The sequence below is a fragment of the Mustelus asterias genome, chromosome 13, assembly GCF_964213995.1.
Source record: "Mustelus asterias chromosome 13, sMusAst1.hap1.1, whole genome shotgun sequence".
Classification (NCBI taxonomy): domain Eukaryota; kingdom Metazoa; phylum Chordata; class Chondrichthyes; order Carcharhiniformes; family Triakidae; genus Mustelus; species Mustelus asterias.
The window spans coordinates 7,923,179-7,947,759 of NC_135813.1; the positions used below are offsets into that span (position 1 = coordinate 7,923,179).

General features: G+C 45.5%; 1 protein-coding gene across 1 annotated transcript in view; it reads right to left on the minus strand.

Annotated features, from left to right (window-relative positions):
* LOC144503045 (xenotropic and polytropic retrovirus receptor 1 homolog) overlaps positions 1-21,650 on the minus strand; it is a 90,741-nt gene extending 69,091 nt beyond the window's left edge. The window contains exons 1-2 of the mRNA XM_078227547.1: positions 21,582-21,650; positions 10,839-10,890 (exon numbers count right to left, since the gene is read on the minus strand). Coding sequence (XP_078083673.1) covers positions 10,839-10,890; positions 21,582-21,650 — 121 coding nt within the window. The remainder of the gene's footprint in view (positions 1-10,838; positions 10,891-21,581) is intronic.
* Between the last annotated feature and the right edge of the window lie 2,931 nt (positions 21,651-24,581).

Genomic DNA, 24,581 nt, shown 5'->3' on the forward strand with positions numbered 1-24,581 from the left:
CAAATCCTCTCACTATGAAGGCCAACATACCATTTGCCTTCTTTACTGCCTGCTGTACCTGCACGCTTACTTTCAGCGACTGATGCACGAGGACTCCAAGGTCCTGTTGAGTATCCACCTCTCTCAACTTATACCCATTCAAGTAATAATCTGTCTTCCTAATATTGCTACCAAAGTGGATAACCTCACATTTATCCACATTATTCTGCATCTGCCATGCACATGCCCACACACTCAGCCTGTCCAAATACGCTGAAACATCTCTACATCCTCCTCACAGCTCATCCTCCCACCCAACTTTGTATCATCTGCAAATTTGGAGATAATACATTCAGTTCCCTCTTCCAAATCATTAATATATAATGTGAACAGTTGGGGACCCAGCAGATTTAATGAAGCGATTAAACTGTCTACTGCTTTAAGTTTAGTCTTAAATTTAGTCTTGGCTTACAAGGGAAATTAGAGACAGTATCAGATTCAAGGAAGAAGCATTCAAATTGGCAAGAAAAAACAATAGGCCTGAGGATTGGGAGCAGTTTAAAATTCAGCAAAGGAAGACCAAGGGATTGATTAAGAGATCCCTGTGGAACCCCACAAGTCACTGAATGCCAATCAGAAAAAGACCCATTTATGCCAACTCTTTGCTTCCTATCTGCTAATCACCTTTCTATCCATCTCAAGACATTACCTGCAATCCCATGTGCTTTAACTTTGCATAGTAGTCTGTTATGTGAGACCTTGTCGAAAGCCTTCTGAAAGTCTAAATAAACCATATCCAGTGGTTCTCCTCGGTCAATTCTACTAGTTACATCCTCAAAAAATTCCAATAGATTTGTCAAGCATGATTTCCCTTTTGTAAATCCATGCTGACTTTGTCTGATTATACCACTGCCTTCCAAATGCCGACTTAAGAAATTCTTGATAGTATACTCTAACAAGTTCCCCCAGTACTGACGTTAGGCTCACTGGACTATAGTTCCCTGTTTTTTCTGTACCACTCTTTTTGAATAGCGGGTTTACATTAGCTACCCTCCAAACTGTAGGAACTATTCCAGAGTCCAAAGGAATTTTGGAAAATAACCACCAATGAATCTACTATTTCCAGGGCCACTCCCGTAAGTACTCTGGGATGAAAATTATCAGGACCTGGAGAATTATCCACCTTCAATCCCATCAATTTCCCCAAAACCATTTCTCTACTAATGCTGATTTTGTTCAGTTCCTACTAAAACATGTTTCTTTCAGCACTTCCGGTACATTATTCATGTCTTCCTTTGCGAAGATTGAAGCAAAGTACAAATTTAATTCCTCAGCCATTCCTTTATTCCCCATTCTGAATTCTCCCGTTTCTGACTGTAAAGGGCCTACATTCGTTTTTGTCAATCTTTTTCTCTCTACGTATCTATAGAAACTTTTACAATCAGTTTTTATGTTCTCCGCTAGCTAACCTTCATACTCTATTTTTCCCTTCTTAATCAATCCCTTGGTCCTCCTTTGCTGAATTTTAAACTGCTCCCAATCCTCAGGCCTATTGCTTTTTCTTGCCAATTTGTATCCATCTTCTTTGAATCCAATACTGTCTCTAATTTCCCTTGTAAGCCAAGACTAAATTTAAGACTAAACTTAAAGCAATAGACAGTTTAATCGCTTCATTAAATCGAATTAAAAAGTACTACTGCATCCTGATCCCGAAGGTTTCAGAGAACAAATGCTGGAAAATAAGTTAGTTTATCAGCAGAAAACATCTGGATATATCCCATCGTTATAACAGTTTAATCATCTTTCTTTAACCTAATCACAATTGGACCAATTGGGAGGCAATGGCCTAGTGGTATTATCGCTAGACTATTAATCCAGAAACTCAGCTTAATGTTCTGGGGACCTGGGTTCAAATCCTGCCATAAATTAATCCTGGCATTATTAGTTATCTCTTTCTGTTTCTTAGCTTCACACAAACTGATTGTACATTTTGATTTTCTGAGTCGGGTACCCATTGACTCTGTGTTTACGGTCCGATGAAAGTGTGTCTTACTGGTGCACATTAACTCTCTTAATAAGTGGGTGGCACGGTGGCACAGTGGTTAGCACTACTGCCTCACAGCGCCAGGGACCCGGGTTCGATTCCTGGCTTGGGTCACTGTCTGTGTGGAGTTTGCACGTTCTCCCCGTGTCTGCGTGGGTTTCCTCCGGGTGCTCCGGTTTCCTCCCACAGTCCAAAGTTGTGCGGGTTAGGTGCGTTGGCCATGCTCAATTGCCCCATAGTGTCCCGGGATGTGTAGGTTAGAGGGATTAGCGGGGTAAATATATGGGATTACGGGGATAGGGCCTCGATGGGATTATTGATGGTGCAGACTCGATGGGCCAAATGGCCTCCTTTTGCACTGTAGGGCTTCTATGATTGTATTCCGACAGTGTGATGGATATTAGTCAGATCTCCTATTTCATTTGATGAAAGTGTGTAACACTGTTATCCATCAGCTCACGCATAGTTTATTCTTGCACATTATTGCTATTTTACCTCAATCCTATGAATCCTCTCTAACTGTAAGTTTGTCTTACATTTGGTACCATGTAACCACTACAGAAACCCCACGCAACTAAATCAAAAGAAAGTCTAATCCATTCATGTGAGCTCTGGCCAAAGCCTCAGCTGATGCTTTATCCTGAATCGTTCTCTTGGCGGTTTCTGTCAGCGGTGGTTTGCCATTGCCTTCCAACTCAGGGATAGGTTGAGGAAGCAGGTCCCAAGTCTACTTCAGACGGAACTGTGTTCTTTTGAACCACCGCTAGTCGTAGGAGCAGGAACCGATATCATGTTGGCAAGGAAAAAATCAACGCCGGAATTTTCTGGCTGTTAACACCAGCGAGATCTTCTGTTCCAATTGACGGCACAACCCCACTGCAGGTTTCCCGGTGGAGTGGAGTGGATTCTATGGGATCAGATATTGAATTCGATGATTGGCCATGATCAAAATGAATGGTGGAGCAGGCTCGAAGGGCCAAATGGCCTCCTCTTGCTTCTAGTTTCTATGTTTCTATGGATTCAATGGGATTTCTCATTGACAGTGGCAGGAGCAGAAGGTACCATCACCGACGAACGGCACGCCGCTTCCTGCCATGGTAAACACGTCGCAGGGAAGCCAGGAAATTCACCCCCTCTCCTCCTTTACAGAATATTACTGGAGGAATTAATGGGTAAAAAACTGGTAAGTCACGAGGACCCCATGGCCTACACCTTTGGGTTTTAAAAGAGGTGGTTACAGAGATGGTGGACGCATTGGTTTTGATCTTTCAGAGTTCCCTACATTTTCGAATGGTCCCTATGGATTGGAAGGGATGCTACCGGGAGGCACAATGGTGAAATGGTTAGCACTGCTGCCTCACAGTTCCAGAGACCGGGGTTCAATTCCAGGCTTGGGTGACTGTCTGTGCAGAGTCTGCAGGTTCGCCCCGTGTCTGCATGGGTTTCCTCCGGGTGCTCCGGTTTCCTCCCACACTCCCAAAGATGTGTTAGTTCGGTGGATTGGCTTACTAAATTGCCCCTTAGTGTCCCAAGTTGTGTAGGTTACAGGGAAAAGGGCAGGGGAGAGGGCTGAGGTGGGATGCTCTGTCAGAGAGTCAGTGCAGACTCGATGGTCTGAATGGCCTCTTCTGTACTGTAGGGATTCTATGACTCTGATTCTATGGAGGTTGTAAACGTATCCCTGCAACTCAAGGACGGAAAGAGAAAACGGAACCAAAGGCGTGTCATGTGTCGCAAGAAAAATGCTCGAAACTATTATTAGGGACATGAGAACACAGCACTTAGATGATCATAATATGACAGTGCCGAGTGCGTTCATGATGCGGTTCTAACAGGCTGACAATTGGCCTGCTAATGCTTTCAACACTTCTCCACTATTCTCAAAGCGAACAAAAAGTGTGAAGATCCAAAACAAACAAACATTGGGCAGAGTCAACAGGGATTAACGAAAGGGAAATCATGTTTGACATATCTGTTAGATGTAACTACCAGCAGAACAAGCAGACCTGTTGTATTTGTATTTTCAAAGGTCACACTATAAAGAGAAGAGTTTTTGATTTGATTTATTATTGTCACATGTATTAGTATACAGTGAAAAGTATTGTTTCTTGCGCGCTATACAGACAAAGCATACCATTCACAGAGAAGGAAACGAGAGAGTGCAGAATGTAGTGTTACAGTCATAGCTAGGATGTAGAGAAAGATCAACTTAATGCAAGGTAGGTCCATTCAAAAGTCTGACAGCAGCAGGGAAGAAGCTGTTCTTGAGTCAGTTGGTACGTGACCTCAGACTTTTGTATCTTTTTCCCGAAGGAAGAAGGTGGAAGAGAGAATGTCCAGGGTGTGTGGAGTCCTTAATTATGCTGGCTGCTTTGCTGAGGCAGCAGGAAGTGTATTACAGTCAATGGATGGGAGGTTGGTCTGCGTGATGGATTGGGCTACATTCACGACCTTTTGTAGTTCCTTGCAGTCTTGTGCAGAGCAGGAGCCGTACCAAGTTGATGGGTGCAATGTGTTACATTGGCAGTTCTCACTCATGCTCCAAACTAATCAGAAATCCCTGTACTAATCTTTGAGATTGTGCATGACGGGACACTCCCATACTCCAATTCCAAAAGCAATGACAATGATCAGATTTGACATCCTGATCCACAGTCAATCATAGGAACCCTACAGTGCATGAAGAGGCCATTCGGTCCATCGAGTCTGCACCGACCACAATCCCACCCAGGCCCTACCCCCACATATTTTACCCACTAATCCCTCTAACCTACACATCTCAGGACACTAAGGGGCAATTTTAGTATGGCCAATCAACCTAACCCACACATCTTTGGACTGTGGGAGGAAACCGGAGCACCCGGAGGAAACCCATGCAGACACGAGGAGAATGTGAAAACTCCACACAGACAGTGACCCGAGCCGGGAATCGAACCCAGGTCCCTGGAGCTGTGAAGCAGTGCTAACTACTGTGCTACCGTGCCGCCCTTGGTGGCTGCATAGAATAAGGTGGTTGTATAGAATAAATGGGGAACATTTGCAGTAATGGGACTTTCTCTTATAGTGAGCAGAAGGGCAGAACATCTGCAAACTCGATAGGCCGATTGCAAATAATTGTTTTATAATTAGAGTCATAGGCTGGGATTTTACAATCTTGCTCAGGCGAGGCTCGCAAAATCCTGCCCGAGGCCAACAGAGAATTCTGTTCTGCGGGGTGGGCGAGGCGGTAAAATTCTGGCCATTGAGTCATGGAGATGTACAGGCCTTTCGGCCCAACTCGCCCATGCCGACCAGTTTTCCTAAACTGAACTAGTACCATTTGCCTGCGTTTGACCCATATCCTACTAAACCTTTCCCATCCATACACCTGTCCAAATGTCTTTTAAATGTTGTAAATGTACCCGCCTCTACCACCTCCTCTGACAGCTCATTCCATACACGCACCACCCTCTGTGTGAAAAAGTTGCCTCTCAGGTCCCTTTTTAAATCTTTTCCCTCTCATCTTAAATCAGTGCCTTGATCGCCGTGTTTCCAGACTCCCCAGGCTTCCTCATACCTTTGACTTCCCAGATCCTTAGACAGCCCACTCCCTAGGTTTCCATATTCCCCGAGCCTCATAACCCTGTCTCAGGTCTGCCCTACCTCCCAGATTCTCACACCGCGCTGCTCCCGAGACTATGCAGACCTGAATGTTCAGTTGCAATGGTGGGTATATGGCCAGGCAGGTTTGCTAAAAGCATCAGACTTTTCTCGTTTTATTTGACATAAATTACATGATTCCTGACTCAATGTTTGAAACTGCCTCTTTTTAAATTCCATGTTTCTCCTTACAATATATTGAGAACATACAGTTATACACACCCCAATGATCCAAGCCAAAGGGAATGGCAATGGGGCCAGCAAAGAAGCAGAAGCTGTGTCTAAAAGAGCTGTGAATGGCAGGACATTGAACAGCAAGAAAATCATTGATCTTGCAAGAAAAAAGAGTGAAGCCAAAATTTGTAAAGAAAAGGAAAACAAAATGGGAGCATCAAATGCAGGAAAAAGATCCCAATGCTCCTCAGTTGTTGAACTTGGGTTGATTCCAGAAGGTTGAAATGTGCCTAATCTGAACATGAGACGCAGATCCTCGAGCTTACATTGAACTTAATTGGAACATGGCAATAGGAGACCGAGGGCAGAGAGCTCAGCGTGACAGCAAGATGGAGAATTTAAATGATAGACAACTGGAAGCTCGGTTCCATGTTTCCAGATGGTGGCACGATGGTTAGCACTGCTGTCTCACAAGTGCCAGGGACCCGAGGGTTCAATTCCTGGCTTGGGTCACTCTCTGTGCGGAGTCTGCACATTCTTCCCGTGTCTGCGTGGGTTTCCTCCGGGTGCTCCGGTTTCCTCCCACAGTCCGAAAGGCATGCTGGTTAGGTGCATTGGCCATGCTAAATTCTCCCTCAATGTACCTGAACAAGCGCCGGAGTGTGGCGACTAGGGGATTTTCACAATAATTTCATTGCAATGTTAATGTAAGCTTACTTGTGACACAAATAAACTTTAATCTTAAACTCTGTGCTGGAGTCACCTTCCATTCAGTGTGCACTGCACTCGCTGTTTCTGTTATAGCCTTATTTTTCTTTTGCTTTTCACACATTCCTGGGATGTGAGTATTACTGGCAAGACCAGTATTTATTGCCCATCTGTAATTGCCCTTGGGAAGGTGGGGGGTGAGCCGCATTTTGAACTGCTTCAGTCCCTGTGGTGTGGGTACAGTCACAGTGCTGATAGGGAGGGAGTTATGGTTTTTGATCCAGCGACAGTGAAGGAACGGCTTCAGGTCAGCATGGTGAGTGGCTTGGAGGGGAACCTGCAGGTGGTGCTGTTCCCATGTGTCTGCTGCCCTCGACTTTCTAGGTGGAAGAGGTCTCAAGTTTGGAGGGTGATCTTGAAGGAACCTTGGCAAGTTATTGCATCTTAGAATCATAGACAGTGCGGAAGGAGGCCATTTGGCCCATCAAACCTGCACTGACATGCAATTCCTGGCTTCGGTCACTGTCTGTGTGGAGTTTGCACATTCTCTCCGTGTTTGCGTGGGTCTCCTCCGGGTGCTCCGGTTTCCTCCCACAGTCCAAAGATGTGCAGGTTAGATGGATTGGCCGTGCTAAATTGCCCCTTAGTGTCAGGGGGACTAGCTAGGGTAAATGCATGGGGTTATGGGGATAGGGTCTGGGTGGGATTGTGGTCGGTGCTGACTTGATGGGCTGAATGGCCTCCTTCTGCACTGTACGATTCTATGATTCTATGACAACAAACCCAACCAGGCCCGATCCCCATAACCCCACATAGTTACCCTGCTAATCCCCTGACACTAAGGGACAATTTAGCATGGCCAATCTACCTAACCCACACATCTTTTGTCTGTGGGAGGAAACCGGAGCGCCCAGAGGAAACCTACGCAGATACGGGGAGAATGTACAAACTCCACACAGACAGTGACCCGAGGTCGGGAATCGAACCCGGGTCCCTGACACTGTGAGGCAGCAGTGCTAACCACTGTGCCACCATGCCACCATCTTGTCGATGGTACACACTGCTGCCACTGTGCATGGATGGATGTTTAAGGTGGAGGATGGGGTGCCAATCAAACAGGCTGCTTTGTCCTGGATGGAGTCAAGCTTCTTTAGCCTTGTGGGAGCTTTACTCTCAATGGTGAGAGATCGCAGAGCTCTGAGATGCAGAGGGATCTAGGGGTCCTAGTGCATGAGTCACAAAAAGCTGGTGTGCAGGTACAGCAAGTAATTAGAAAAGCTAATAGAATGTTATCATTTATTGTGAAGGGAATTGAATACAAAAGTAGGGAGGTTATGTTTTAATTTTACAGGCTATTGGTGAGACCACATCTGGAAAAATGTATAACAGTATCGATCTCCATATTTAAGGAAGGATGTTGATGTGATGTAAGCAGTTCAGAGAAGGTTTACTAGACTTACACCTGGAATGGGTGGATTGTCTTCTGAGCAAAGGTTGGAAAAGGCTAGGCTTGAATCTGCTGGAGTTTAGAAGGGTAAAAGGCAACTTTATTGAAACATACAAGACCCCGAGGGGTCTTGACAGGGTGGATGTGGAGAGGATGTTTCCTCTTGTGGGAGAACCTAGAGCTAGGGGTCACTGTTTAAAAATAAGTGGCTGCGCATTTAAGAGAGCGATGAGAAGAATTTGTTTCTTTCAGAGGGTGGTGAGTTTTTGGTTCTTTAAAAGGCAGTAGAAGCAGAGTCAAAGAATCATAGAAACCCTACAGTGCAGAAGGAGGCCATTTGGCCCATCGAGTCTGCACCAACAACAATCCCACTATAATAAGTCTGCGAAGGCAGAATTCCCTTCACCAAAATCCCTTTATTTACAACTCTAGCAGCAGTACATAGAGTGCTATCAGTCAGCAGTCTACCTCCAGGGGTGCCAGAGGAACTGACACTCCCGGTTTAGTACAAGGCAAATACTCCCTGATTGGCCAATCAATTGGATCCTTAATCAGGGAGTTCATACCTCTCAATGGCCTGATTGAAGTTGTTACATCCACCGAGGCTTTATCCCCGTAACCCCACATATTTACCCAGCTAATCCCTCTCCCCTCTGCATCCTGGGACATTAAGGGGCAATTGAACATGGTCAGTGCACCTAACCCACACATCTTTGGACTGTGGGAGGAAACCGGAGCACCTGGAAGAAACCCACACAGACACGGGCAGAACGTGCAGACTCCAGACTGACCCAAGCCGGGAATTGAACCCGAGTCCCTGGAGCTATGCCACTGTGTCGCCCATGTCTTTGAATATTTCTAAGGCAGAGTTGGGTAGATTCTTGATTAGCAAGGGGGTATGAACTCCCTGATTAAGGATCTAATTGATTGGCCAATCAGGGAGTATTTGCTTGTCGGGGATAGGGAGGAATGTGGGGTTGATGTTACAATCAACTCAGCCACGATCTTAGCGAATGGGAGAGCAGGCTCGAAGGGCCGAATGGCCTACTCCCATTTCTATTTCCTACGTTCGCATCTTCATCCAGGTAGGTGGAGAGTATTCCATCACAATCCTGACTTAAGCCTGGCGGACGGGCTTTGGGGAGTCAGGAGGTGAGTTACTCACCACAGAATTCCCAGTCTCTGACCTGCTCTCGTAACCTCAGTATTTATATATGCTGGTCCAGTTCAACTTCTGGTCAGTGGTAACCCTCCAGGATGTTGGCAGTGTGGGATTCTGCGATGGCAAACCTACTTCAGGATAGATTGATACTCCTGGAATTACGCACACGCACTGAAGACAATAGATGTTGAAAAAAAACTCTCGGGGCTGTGAAATGTATCAGCAGCTACAACTCAGGTAGATCACTACTGCCATCTAAAGCTCACATTCAACAGGGTGCCCGGCTAACAAATGAATGGTGCAGATTCATTGCAGAAACATTAATGTGAAATGGTGCTGCGTCACATTGTCGAGTTACCTCTTTGTAAATGTTCAGCAAACCAGATTAGGAAATAGAAACTCGATAAGTTAGCTGCTCGGGTTTAATTTTTTTTTGTTGCAAGAAGTATCTCCTCTAAACAGTTCATAGAATCCCTACAGTGCAGAAGGAGGCCATTCAGCCCATCGAATCTGCACCGACCACAATCCCACCCAAGCACTATCCCCGTAACCCCATATATTTACCCTACTCATCCCCCTGACACTAAGGGGCAATTTATCATGGCCAATCAACCTAACCCGCACATCTTTGGAGTGTGGGAGGAAACCGGAGCACCCGGAGGAAACCCACGCAGACATGGGGAGAACGTGCAAACTCCACGCAGACAGTGACCCAAGCCGGGAATTGAACCCGGGTCCCTGGTACTGTGAGGCAGCAGTGCCAACCACTGTGCCACCGTGCCACCCAGTTCTTTATAAAAAGATCCTCCAAACTCTTGTCCTGTGCTGAACTGTAATATTTCAGTTTCATTTTAATAAATGTTCCTTCCACAAACTCTCTTACAGATGTGCCTGCACTGCAGGAACACAGTGGACTTTTAAACTCCCTTCCTGCTGTTGCATAGAGATGTCTTTGAAAATTGTAATTGCAAACAATGGAACAACATTTTACCTCGGTAAATTATTGATGCGAAAGAATGATTTCATATTTCAGGCACAGTGGAAGGTGATTATTAATTAAATCCTTCAGCATCGCCACTGCCTGATAGGGGCACATGCCGAAACTTAATTATTCATCACTGACCTGTATTTGGTCAACATGATTCAAAGTCAATACAAAAAGAACAAAAGCAATTGGCATTTATGTCGCAACTTTAATGGGGTAAAGCATCCTAAAGCACTTTGCAGGACATGTAAATAGGGAAAAAATTGACACCAAGTCAAAGAATTAGATCAGGCGATCAACATTGTGCTCACAAAATTTGGTTTTAAGTAGGATCTTGAAGGAAGTGAGAGGTATAAAGATTCAGGAAGAGAATTCTTGACTTTAAGTCCCAGGCATCTTCTCAAAAGAGTCTTATCCAGTTCAATGCTATTAATGTTTTAGAGAAAAAACCTTTTGAATCATATTAACACCGCAGCACCTGTTTCGTATTTGGAAGCATCTTGAAGTTAAATCCTCTTTCATTATATATAAATTAAATCATATTTCAGCATTAAATATTAACGCCCTGGCTACTGACTGTGACCAGAAGTTGGCACAGTGCCAGGTGCGAGTCAGGATATTCTATTCAGGTTAGCGGAAGCTGCCTCGGTGATAAAGGCTGCTGCGGCCTTGACCCATAGTAACAGCAATCCTATCTTACCTTCTGGCAATGGGGCTTGATTCTGGGCCATGTGCAGCATCTTTTTCAGAGCCTGTTGATTAAAAAAAATATACACTTTAAGAATGAACCCACACTGTATCATCGAGGGGAAGGGGGCAATTGAGGCCAACTCAACCCCAACAGTCTCAATAGAGATTTCCAACCTCAGAGGAATGTGATTCATCATATCTCACTGATGGTGTCCTGCCACATCATGGCATGAATGGTGGTGGGCAACTTAACAACCAACTGGAGGAGGAGGGTCCACAATAATCCTTGTCCTCAGTGATCAGGAATCCAACACATCAGTGCAAAAGACAAGGTTGAAGAACTTGCAACCATCTTCAGCCAGAAGGTCCGAGCGGATGATCCATTGCGGTCACCTCCTGCTTTGACGTCAAGGCTGTCACTCTCACCTCACCTCCTGATTCAGCTCGTCTGTGCATGTTTGGACCAAGGCTGTAATGTGATCAGGAGCCAAGTGGCCCTGGCCAAACCCAAACTGAGCAGATCATTGTTGATGTTCCCACTTCAACATTGGTGACCCTGTCACACCACAGATGCCAGTCTTTCAGCCAATTTGATGGGCGGCACGGTGGCACAGTGGTTAGCACTGCTGCCTCACAATGCCAGGGACCCAGGTTTGATTCCCGGCTTGGGTCACTGACTGTGTGGAGTCTGCACGTTCTCTCCGTGTCTGCATGGGTTTCCTCCGGGTGCTCCGGTTTCCTCCCACAGTCTGACCGACGTGCTAGTTAGGTGCATTGGCCATGCGAAATTCTCCCTCAGTGTTCCTGAACAGGTGCCAGAGTATGGCAACTTGGGGATTTTCACAGTGTTAATATAAGCCTACTTGTAACACTAATAAATGAATTTTAAACTTTAAATGGCTGAATCCACTGGATACTGCAAAGGCTATGGGCGCTAAGAACATTCCAGCAATAGTGCTGATGTCTCATGCTCCAGAACTAGCCGTGCCCAAAGCTAAGCTGTTTCAGTGAAGCCACATTCCACACCGCAAGGTGGAAAATTGCCTGGGTATGTCCCATCCGCTCCAACAATTTACTCTTGATCACTAACAAAGTGATAGAAGGGGTCATCAACATTGAAGTGGAACTTCAACAATGACCTGCTCACTGACGCTCAGTTTGGGTTCCTCAGCTCCTGATCACGTTACAGCCTTGGTCCAAACATGCACAGAACAGCTGAATCAGGAGGTGAGGCCAGAGTGACAGTACTTGGCCGGGCGTGGCGTCAAGGAGACAAAGCAAAACTGGAATCAATGGGAATCAGGGGAAATACTCTACTCTTGAAGTCATGCCTAGCACAAAGGAAGATGGTTGTGGTTGTTGGAGGTCAGTTCCAGAATATCACTGCAGGAGTTCCTCATGTTTGAGCCTCTCAGTTGTAGTTCAGTAAAGGAGACAAGAGTTCAGCTTCTTCATAAGCTATCTTTACTTTTGTCATCCAACTCCACATACAGTTCTCCTTCAACATCCAGTGCCACCTCTCACCCCTTCATATAAGGGGGCATAACTATAGGGTTCGTGGTGGGAGATACAGGACGGATATCAGAGGTAGGTTCTTTACGCAGAGAGTGGTTGGGGTGTGGAATGGACTGCCTGCAGTGATAGTGGAGTCAGACACTTTAGAAACATTTAAGCGGTTATTGGATAGGCACATGGAGCACACCAGGATGATAGGGAGTGGGATAGCTTGATCTTGGTTTCAGATAAAGCTCGGCACAACATCGTGGGCCGAAGGGCCTGTTCTGTGCTGTACTGTTCTATGTTCTATGTTCTATATATCAGTGACTTCCATTCAACAATTGACATCAAATTAGGACTTAATTGGAAGTCTGTTAACCCATTCCTAACACCTCAGTGTTGTGTCCTAGGCCCTAACAGGATTCCCAGCCACTGACCTGCTCTCGTAGCCACAGCAATCGCTGGTTGGTCCAGCTCAGTTCCTGGTCAATGGTAACCCCAGGTTATTGATAGTGCACGATTCAGTAATTGTAATGCCATTGATTGTCAAGGGGAAATGGTTAGATTCTTTCTTGTTGGAGTTTCATCAATGACCTTCCTTCCTTCAGAAGGTCAGAAGTGGGGATCTTTGCTGATGATTGCACAATGTTCAGCACCATTCGCAACTCCTCAAATAGTAAAGCAGTCTGCGTCCATCTGCAACAAGACCTGGACAATATTCAGGCTTGGGATGTTAAGTAGCAAGTAACATTTGCACCGCACAAATGGTAGACAATGGCCATCTCCAACAAGAGAGGATCTAACCATCGTCCCTTAATATTCAATAGTATTACCATTGCTGAATCCTGAACTATCAACAACCTGGGGGTTACCACTGACCAGAAATTGAACTGGACCAACCAAAGATTACTGTGGCTATGAGAGCAGGTCAGAGGCTGGGAATTCTGAGGTGAGTTACTCATCTCTTGACTCCCCAAAGCTTGTCCACCATTACCAAGACACACTCAGGGGTATAATCGAATACTCCCCACTCACCTGGATGAATGCAGCACCAACAACACTCAAGAAACTATCCAGGACAAAACATCCTCAATGATTGGCACCTCATCCATCACCTTAAGCATCCACTCCACAGTGATAGCAGAGTGCACCATCTACAAGATGCATTGCAGCAAATGGCCAAGGTTCCTTCAACAACACCCATCAAGCCTGCGACCTCTACCACCTCAAAAGACAAGGGTAGCAGATGTATGGGAACACCACCACCTGCAAATTCCCCTCCAAGCCACACGCTACCTTGCCTTGAAACTATATCATCATTCCCTCACAGTCGCTGGGTCAAAACCCTAACAGCATTGTGGGTGTGCCTACACCACATGAACTGCTGCAGTTCAAGAAGATGTCTGACCACCACCTTCTCAAGGGCAAATGACACATTTAAGGCAATGGGCTGGCAAAGTGCTGGTAAATGGGATTCGGTGGAAGGTCAGGTCTTTCTTGCACATTGGTGCAGACTCAATGGGCCGAAGGGCCTCTTCTGCACTGTACAATTCTATGATTTAGGGGTGGACAATAAAAGTATTAAAAGTATTGTTTCTTGCGCAGTATACAGACAAAGCATACCGTTCATAGAGAAGGAAAGGAGAGGGTGCAGAATGTAGTGTTACAGTCATAGCTAGGGTGTAGAGAAAGATCAACTTAATGCGAGGTAGGTCCATTCAAAAGTCTGACGGCAGCAGGGAAGAAGCTGTTCTTGAGTTGGCACGTGACCTCAGACTTCTGTATCTTTTTCCAAACGGAAGAAGGTGGAAGCGAGGATGTCCAGGGTGCATGGGGTGCTTAATTATGCTGGTTGCTTTTCCGAGGCAGCAGGAAGTGTAGACAGAGTCAATGGATGGGAGGCTGGAAATGAGGAAATTTAGTAGCGATGTTCGAGCTTACCAAGGGTGTTGATAAGAGTAAATTAGGAGGAATTTTACCACTGGCGGTAAGGTCAGAGGTCACACGTCTAAGGTAACTGGCAAAGGAATTCACGGAATGGTGAGGGGGAATTGGTTTAAGTAGTGGGTTGTTATAATTGAGAAAGCACTGGAAGGATGGTGGAGGCAAATATAACAGCAACTTTCAAAAGGGAATTGATTGTGCAGTTATAAAGGGAAATTTTTGTAGAACTATGTGGAAAAAGCATGGCAGTGAGACTAATTGGATAGCTCGTTCAAAGAACTGGCACAGGCACGATGGGCTGCATGGCCTCCTCATGTGATGTATGATTCTCTGACCTCTGAGTTGCTATGGCACCTTCCTGTGCTTAGAGATAAATATTCTGCTGCGAGAAATGTTAACTCAGGCAGAGGATATTCACCGAATGTCCATGAGCATCAGCCCATGATTGGCATCAGGTTGGTCTCATGGGTAGACCTCTCCACGCTTAATCAGAGGGCTGAGGGTTCTGACTCAGCAAGATCTAAGTGCCTCATCTTGACTGACCGTGTCTCAGGATCTGCCCTTTGAATGAGGTATTAGCTGAGATCCTGTTCACTGGTTCAGACAAACATTCAGAAAGACTGCCAGGAATTGTAACCAGTGATGTTTGAGAAGGTTGAGTTCAAATGGACTGAAAGGTCAATTTATTTAAATCTGGCGGAACTTCCCAGCTAATTAATCTGTGATTCCATCACCGATGTTGGTCCAGCTCTGAAACACTGTAGGCCCAGCCCAACATTGGTCCTTGGAGCTGCATTCATGCAAGGTCACTCTAGGAATTCCACCACCATGGAAGACAGTGTCATGGAAGAGAAGAACGTGCAGAAGACCCAGTGTAAATCTTTTCCTAAATGGTCATTACAACCAATGATAAACAGGATGGAGACAATGCCCATGTGTTTCACATGCAAATCTGCCACCCTTTAAAATGATGTCGTGCCTCCTAAATTATCTACAATCGATTTCATTGTACAAAGATTCGTATAAATGCTGTCAGTCTGTATTTGAAAATGATTCTTTCAGTAAAAGGGACTGATGCTTATGTGTCACTGAAATGCTTCTAAGTAACACACTGGGGCCGTATTCTATAGAAGAGGGAAGGCTGACGAGTGGCCCATGAAAGGGTAGAGGCAGAGATGATGGGTGGGACTTTCTGGCTGCCCACGCCCCAAGACTGGAAATTCCCCCCCCAGGTCAACGCACCTTTGCATGGTCCACTGAATTTTCTGTCCCGCCCACTACGATTCCTGTGGCGACAGGAAAATTCTGCCCAATGTTTCCACTTGTGGGGGAGACAAGAATTAAGGGCCATGAATGCAATATAGTTCCTAATAATCCAATAAGGAATTCAATAAGGAACTTATTTATCCAGAGAATGGTATGAATAGGGAACTCACTATCACAAGGAGTGATTGCGGCGACTAGCATAGTATTTAAGAGGAAGCCAGGTAAATGTATGAAAGAGAAAGGAATCGAAGAATGTACTGATTGGATTAGATGACAAGAGCTGGAAGGAAGTTTGTATTAAGCATAAAGAATGGCATGGCCCAGCTGGGCCAAGTGACTGCTTCTGTACTTCATGTTTTATTAATTCCATGTATTCATGGAACGTTCGAGTAGGAAATGACCTCCAGAAGTATACAGATTATCATTTTAACTTTAAAGAGCTTTTGGTATAAGTGTTGCAGAGCTGTGGAGCTCCAGTGCAAATGGGATCTGTCCTATCATCCAACCCATAGCAGGTGCCTGCTGTCAGTTGGGGGCAAGATCATTGGAGACCAGATGACTCCATACAGGGAGGAAGAGAATCTGAGGGCCTGAACCTCCCTTCCTGCAACTATCATTAACCAGGTTTACAGGTTGACCTCACCGTTGGTTAGGTACCATTAGGTTTGCAGCAGGAAGGAATGAAATCTGATGATGATATTAATGTGACAATGTTACAGATTGAAATTGTAAAGGTGTGCTTTACTTATAGTTCACAGGCCCCATGCATTGGCCAAATGCAGATAGCCTTTACAATGTCTTTACTAGGTGTATCGTACCTGGTCTCTTATATATTTCAGACTTTGTAAACTTCAGTCCATCCAAAATCCTACTTGCACTAAGTCCCACTCACCCCTCAATCCTGTGCAAACCAGTCCAGCAAATAGCTCAAATTTAAATTCCTCAATTATATATGCAAATCTCTGCATAGCCTTGCCTCTCCCTAGCTCTGAAACCTACTTCATCCCCAAAACTCTTGGGAACTCCCTGTTCATCCGATTCTGAGCTCTGGTATTTACCCGATTTTCACCATCCCATCATTTGTGACCATGCCTTTGGCTGCCTAGGTCTTAAATCTGGAATATCCTCTCTAAACATCTCCACTTCTCGCTCCTTCATTAAGATGCTGCTAAACATAAAAACATAGAGGATAGGAGCAGGAGGAGGCCATTTGGCCCTTCGAGCCTGCTCTGCCATTCATCACAATCATGGCTGATCGTCCAACCCAACAGCCTAATCCTGCTTTCTCCCCATAACCTTTGATCCTGTTCGCCCCAAGTGCTATATCCAGCCACCTCTTGAATACATTCAATGTTTTGGGGTGAACTACTTCCTGTGATAATGAATTCCACAGGCTCACCACTCTTTGGGTGAAGAAATATCTTCTCACCTTCATCCTAAATGATCTACCCTGAATCCTCAGACTGTGATCCCTGGTTCTGGACTCCCCCACCATCGGGAACATCCTCCCTGCATCTACCTGTCTAGTCCTGTTAGATTTTTATGAGTCTCTATGAGATCCCCCCTCATTGTCTGAACTCCAGCGAAAACAATCCTAAAGCCTACCTCTTTGACCAACCTTTTCATCACCTACCCAAATATGTCCTTGAGTTGTTCGATGCCAAATTTTGTCTGATTTTGCTTTTGTGAAGTGCCTTGTGAGGTTTTACCATATTACAAATGCAAGTTGTTATCATCATTGAGAACTCTTCACTTAGTCAAGTACTCTATTATAAAGGTGTCGTATAATTCTTTCCCAAAGGCGCTTGAAGGTCTCTTACAATGGTAACACAGACAAGTCACTCAAAGCTGTGTGAGTGTGGATAAACTGACACCATTACACAGTGGACGATGCCGGTGAAAGGACAGTGATCACGAGGGACATGATCAAATTTGCCCCACAGGTTATCATCTCAATGTAAGTCAGCCCTGGTGCAATTCTAGCTATTTTTTAAAAATTCATTTATGGGACATGGGTGTCGCTGGCTGGGCCAGCATTTATTGCCCATCCCTAGTTGCCCTTGAGAAGGTGGTGGTGAGCTGTCTTCTTGAATCGCTGCAGTCCACATGCTGTGGGTTGACCCACAATGCCATTAGGATTGGGAATTCCAGGATTTTGACCCAGCGACTGCGAAGGAACGGCAATACATTTCCAAATCAGGATGGTGAGTGGCTTGGAGGGGAACTTGTAGGTGGTGGTGTTAACAATTACTTTCACTCCCACACTGGCAGCAGTTGCCCTTAGAGCTGATGGCACAACGCCACTCACCCATTGAAGGCAATCGCTTACAAATAGGTGTCTCAGAGACTGCAGATTGGTGGCATCTTGCTGGTTATGGCCAATTGGGTTACATTGCTCACCCCAGTGCACCTTCTTCCACGCTATACAGTCCCGACTGTATTCACAGGTGCCTCCTGCAAATGTGATTTGCTGACTATACACAATGAACAGTTCATTCATCAGCACCCACAATAACATCTTCTGAGAGAGGAAAGCCCTAGTCCAAAGCGGTTGAGTGGCTGTTGCCTCCCCATCAAACTGCAATCATAAATAACATGTTCACAGGTTGAATAAATCTATCCAGCAGTTTGAGTGAAACATCATCGACCTGAAACATTAACTCTGTTTCTCTCTCCACACATGCTGCCTGACCTGCTGAGTATTTCCACCCTTTTCATTTTTGATCTGTCGAACCCTGGTTGGGTCACACTTGGGAGTACCCATGCACAATTCCTGTCTTCATAATTACATAAAGAATGATATAGAAGCGCTACAGAAGTTGCAAAGAAAGATTTCCAAGGGTTGTCACCAGAACTGAGAGGTTACAACCATTCAGAAAACAGAATCATAAAATCCCTACAGTGCAGAAGGAGGCCATTCGGCCTGCCAAGTCTGCACAGAACACAATCCCACTCAGGCCTTATCCCAATAACCCCATCTATTTACCCTAGCTAGTCCCCCTGTCACTAAAGGGTAATTCAGCATGGCCAATCAACCTGACCCACACATCTTTGGACTGTGGGAGGAAACCAGAGCACCCGGAGGAAACCCACGCAGACATGGGGAGAATGTGCAAACTCCACACAGACAGTCACCCATGGCAGGAATTGAACCTGGCTCCCTGGCGCTGTGAGGCAGTAGTGCTAACCACTGTGCCACTGTGCCACCCAATAATCTGGGCCTCTTTCCTTCTCTAGCAAAGAGAACACTGAGGGGTGATTTGATAGATGTCTTTAAAGTCTTGAAGGGGTTTGATAGGCCAGACATAGAGCAAATATTTCCACTTGTGGGGGAATCAGAAACAGAATCAGAATCAGAAATGTAAGATAGTTACTAATAAATCTTATAAGAAATTTTGGAAGTAGCTTCTTTACTCAGAGATTGGTCAGAATGTGGAGTATGCTCCCACATGGAGTAGTTCAGGTTTGTTATTCTTTCAGGGGATATGGGTGTCGCTGGCAAGGCCCAGAATTTATTGCCCCCTCCCGACAAAATTATGAGAGGCATAGATAGGATGGATAGTCAGAGGCTTTTTGTGGAAGTGTGGGGGTCAATTATAAGGGGGGGGGCACAGGTTCAAGGTGAGAGGGGGAAAGTTTAAGGGAGATGTGCGGGGGAAGTTTTGCACACAGAGCGTGGTGGGTGCCTGGAATGCAGTGCCAGAGGAGGTGGTGGAAGCCGACACATTGGCGACATTTAAGAGGCGTCTGGATGGGTACATGAATAGGGAGGGAATAGAGGGATACGGATCGAGTAAGGGCAGAGGTCTTTTTTAAAAAAGTTTTGTTAGGGCGCCATGATCGGCACGGGCTTGGAAGGCCGACGGGCCTGATCCTGTACTGTACTTTTCTTTGTTCTTTGTTCTAATTGCCCTTGAACTGAGTAGCTTGCTGGGCCATTTTAGAGAGCATTTAAGAGTGAGGTGAATTTCACAGATGCGTTTAAGGAGAATGTATATAAATGTCTAAGGGAGAAAGGGATAGAAATTTACACTAATAGGATCCAATGAAACCAGGTCGAATGGCCAGTCCCTGTCCTCTACACTCAATGCAATTGTACGCAATAAAAATGAAATGTTATGAATGTAAATAAAAATGAAATAGGATTTGAATACATTTGTATCTGTTTCTTTGTCACTATCAACATCGGCTTCTGTTATAGTGATTATTGCCTGTAAACTCATCAACTTCAAGTTCCTGAACTGATACTGGGTTTGACAATGTGCTACAGAGTTAATTTTTACAAGGGGGCAATTCTAATAAGCAAGAAAGTTTTGTATTTTTAGCGCATGTTTAATGTGGCGACCTGCGCTGAAGTGCATTATCAACAAAATTTGACACTGTGACACAAAAGGAGCTATTAAACCAAAAGCTCGGTCAAAGAATGTTTCTTAACGGGGGGGGGGGGGGGAGAGTGGTTATGATAGGGTTTAGTCATTGCTTCACCGTTAGGCAACAGTGAAGCCACAAATGTCTGGATGCTGCAGCTTGAAGAACACTTAGTAGGACGGAGGTGGATATGGACCCCTGAGTGGCTACTTGAAGTTCCTGAAATAGCCAGCCCTATTATCATGCTTCAAGTGTTGCCTTTGTGACTGATGCCCACAGCTAACACACAGCCAGCTGTCTGAGTTAAGTGGGCACTAGGTGGGCAGGTGGGGACTAAGCTGCTGAAACCCTGACATGCAGATTACTGGGACACTGGTGAGGAAGGTTTCATCGCCATGGTGAGCCTGGCGCTGCACGGTGGCACAGTGGTTAGCACTGTTGCCTCATAGCGCCAGGGACCTGGGTTCGATTCCTGGCTTGGGTCACTGTCTGTGCGGAGTCTGCACATTCTCCCCATGTCTGTGTTTGTTTTTCTCTGGGTGCTCCGGTTTCCTCCCACAGTCCAAAAGATGTGCTGGTTAGGTGCATTGGCCATGCTGAATTCTCCCTCAGTGTACCCGAACAGGCGCCAGAGTGTGGAGATTTTCACAGTAACTTCATTAATGTAAGCCTACTTGTGACACTAATAAATAAACTTTAAACTGGCTTTCAACTATCTCGATTCTATCACCTGCTCTGTGGTCCCAGTCCCCTTTAATAATAAGATCCCCCATTAACATTCGCCCTCTGCTAAGGGGAGGCATGAACACCTCTGGCTCAAGGTGCACTGTCAGCAGATGGGCGCAGCGCACCTTTGGTTCCGTCTGGCACCCATCCATCCATCTCCTCCTCTTCCTTCTCCAAACAACCGCCGTTACGCAAGCAAAGACAGCAGCCATTTTGAACCCATCAGGATCCCACAAACAACAATGAGATTAATGGCTAGCTGATCGATTTTTCACAGGACGTTGGTTGAGGAGTGGGACGGGGCGGAATATTGGTCGTGGCAACCTGGCCTGTTTGGCTTAATACCATAAAACAAATGACCTTCCAAGAAACACCTCTGGGGTACAGCACCTCATGCAATGCACCTCACTGCAAAGATTGTACGCTGTGATAGTGAACCAAAGCTACTTCTGAAATTCTCAACCAAGTATCTCCACACATTCTCTATCCTGCTGGGCACTTAACTGGAATGACTGCCAGTCCCAAATGTTAACTCTGTGCTATTGATTGAACATCCCACACACACAAGGGAAGGTTAAAAAATCCAATACTTATTATTTCCAAAGATGTAGTGAAGTAAGGTGACACATATTGGTTAAACATAGGCAAAGACAGCTCTTAAAAACTAACCAAATAAAGTCACAAGAACAAAACTGCGGGCAAAGTGGGACACAGGCATAGTTCCAGGTCGCCAATACAGAGTTGGTACCCAACTTCTAAGCTGCTTGCCAGAGGGACAGTTTCCAATAGTGAGTTGCCTCTGGCTGCAGTTGTTACCTCTGACCATGAGACTGACTTTCCTTTGGCTACAGATGGAAAGGTGGTGAGGGAGGGGTCTCCCAATCTATTTCCCATTCTTAAACTGGGACAGAACGCAACCGACGCCCGTTTTACAATCACCGAGAGTCCCCACCTCGTATTCGATGTACTGCTTCCTCCATTCCGGCGTTACGTGCGCCGACAAATGTTCAGCAAATTTCATTGCTGTGGAAGACGCCGAGAATTGAGGATTTTTCCAGGAAGCATACCAGGAGACCAGGAGGAAAGCGGGGAATGATCAAACCAGTCTCGTAGCCTCTCCAGTGTTTAAGCCATCGCGACAGACACCAGCGATTCAAAAAAAAAAGACAAAATGAATATGTGTGTATTTCCCCTGCAATGATTAATTGCGGCGAAGTTCGTAGCGGATCCCTGACACCTTTCTCTGGCGTCTAGGTAACAGCAACAGGATCACACTGCACATCAATAAATAATTGAGTGCCCCTCTGACAAGAGAGGGAGGGAGCACAGCAGAGTCAGCTCAGCAACAGGCTTTGTTACCCTGCGCTGCCTTAACAACAATCCATAGCAGTTTTCAATACGGCTTAATATTGTTTTTAAAAAATTGTCTTTGCAACATCTATGTTGCAAGTATTTTGTTACACGATTAATTTATTGCAATGTGAAATTATGAGAGGCGGTTGCAAAAGTTTAGTTTGTCCTCCGCTGGGTATAAAAGGGTGTTTAAAATAATAAAGTAGACTGGATGGAGAAACTTGATGTGGAGATGCCGGCGTTGGACTGGGGTGGGCACAGTAAGAAGTCTCACAACACCAGGTTAAAGTCCAACAGGTTTATTTGGTAGCACAAGCCTTCGGAGTGTCTCTCCTTCTTCAGCTGGAGAAACTTGGACAGATTCTTGGTAAACACGTTATAGAATCCCGACAGTGCAGAAGGAGGCCATTCGGCCCGTTGAGTCTGCAGCGACCACAATCCCACCCAGGTCCTATCCCTATAACCCCACATTTTTACCACGCCAATCCCTCTAATCTATAGTCCCGGGACACTAAGTGCCAATTTATCATGGCCAATCAACCTAACCCGCACATCTTTGGACTGTGGGAGGAAACCCACGCAGACACGGGGAGAATGTGCAGACTCCACACAGACAGTGACCCGAGGCCGGGAATTGTGCCACCGTGCCACCCAAGGGGACAATGGGGCCATAGGTTATATGGGGTAGGTTATTAGTGTCACAAGCAGGCTTACGTTAACACTGCAACGAAGTTACTGTGAAAACCCCCAAGTCACCACACTCCAGCACCTGTCCGGGTACACTGAGGGGGAATTTAGCACGGCCAATGCACTTAACTAGCATGTTTTTCAGAGGAAACCGTAGCAAACCCACGCAGACACGGGGAGAACATGCAGACTCCGCACAGACAGTGACCCAAGCTGGGAATCGAACCCAGGTCCCTGAAGCTGTGAGGCAGCAGCGCTAACCACCGTGCCACCATACCATTGTTACCATCAGATTAGCCATTATTTTGTCAAATGGCGGCGCAAGCTCAAGGGGTGGGATGACCTACTCCTGTTGCTTGTTCACATGTAACTATTTCCTTTCTCTGTTTGTTTTCATTCTTTCATGGGATACACAAGAACACAAGAAACAGAAGCAGGGATTGGCCACCAGACCCTTCAAGCCTGCCCGCCATTCAATACGATCACGGCTGATGTATGCTGGCCTCAGCTCCGTTTCTGTGCCATCTCCCCATAGCCCTCTATTCCTTGATCTATCAAATAGTTATCCACCTTCACTTTGAATGCTTCTAATGATCCAGTCTCCATCACTCTTTGGGGCAGAGACTTGCAAAGATTCACCACCCTCTGCGAGAAGAAATTTAAGTTTAAATTTCATTAAAGTTTTAAAGTTTAAAGTTTATTTATTAGTGTCACAAGTAGGCTTACATTAACACTGCAATGAAGTTACTGTGAAAATCCCCTAGTCGCCACACTCCAGTGCCTGTTTGGGTACACAGGGAGAATTTAGCACGGCCAATCCACCTAACCAGCACATCTTTCAGTTTCTACGCAGCTCAGTTTTAAATGACCGACCCTTTATCTTGTAGCTCTGTCCCCTTGTTCTAGACTCTCCCACTAGTGAAAACATCTCACAATCTTCCCTGTCAAGCTTCCTGAGGATCTTATATGTTTGAATAAGGTCACCCCTCATTCTTCTAAACTCCGAGGAATGCAGACCCAGACTATTTAGTATCTCTTGATAGGACAACCCTCCCATCCCAGGAATTAGCCTGGGACATCAATTACGGACATAACTGGCAAGCCCAGCATTTATTGTCCATCCCTAATCGCTCTTGAAGATTTGTTTGATATACCATTTCAGAAGCCAGTTAAGAGTCAACTACATTGCGTGCACCTGGAGTCACATTAGACCAGACCAGGTAAGGACAGCAGATTTCATTCCCTAAAGGACATTAATGACCCTAATGGGCCTCTACAACAATCGATGATAGTTTCTTGGTCGCCATTACTGAGACTAATTAGTTTTAAGATTTATTGGTTGAATTTAATTTCCCCTGGCTGCCGCGGTGGGATTTAAATCTATGTACACAGAGCATTAGGATGGGTCTTCGGATTACAAGTCCAGTGACATTACCAGTACACCATAGGAAGATAGGAGCATAGGACAGGAGTAGGCCATTCAGCCCCTTGAGCCCGCTCTGCCATTCAATAAGATCATGGCTGATCTGTGGCCTAACTCCATGTACCTGTCCTAGGCCCATATCCCTTGATGCCCCTGCTCAATAATAATGTGTCTATATCAGACTTAAACCGAACAATTGAACCAGCATCCAGCATTTGAGGAAGAGAGCTCCAAATCTCCCCCACTCTCTGCATGTGGAAGTGTTTTCTAACATCTTTCCTCAATGGCTTGGCCCTAATTTTTAGGTTATGGCCCCTGGTTCTAGAGCCTTCATCTAGTGTGTTATACAGTTTTATTTTAAACACCTTCCAAACATTCCAGTTTAATGAGACAAACAAGGACAGTAATTCAATTATTTCTTTATTTAACACTTCGAGTACCAACTCAAACACAAACAGTTGCAACTAATTAACTCTTTACTGAACTTTA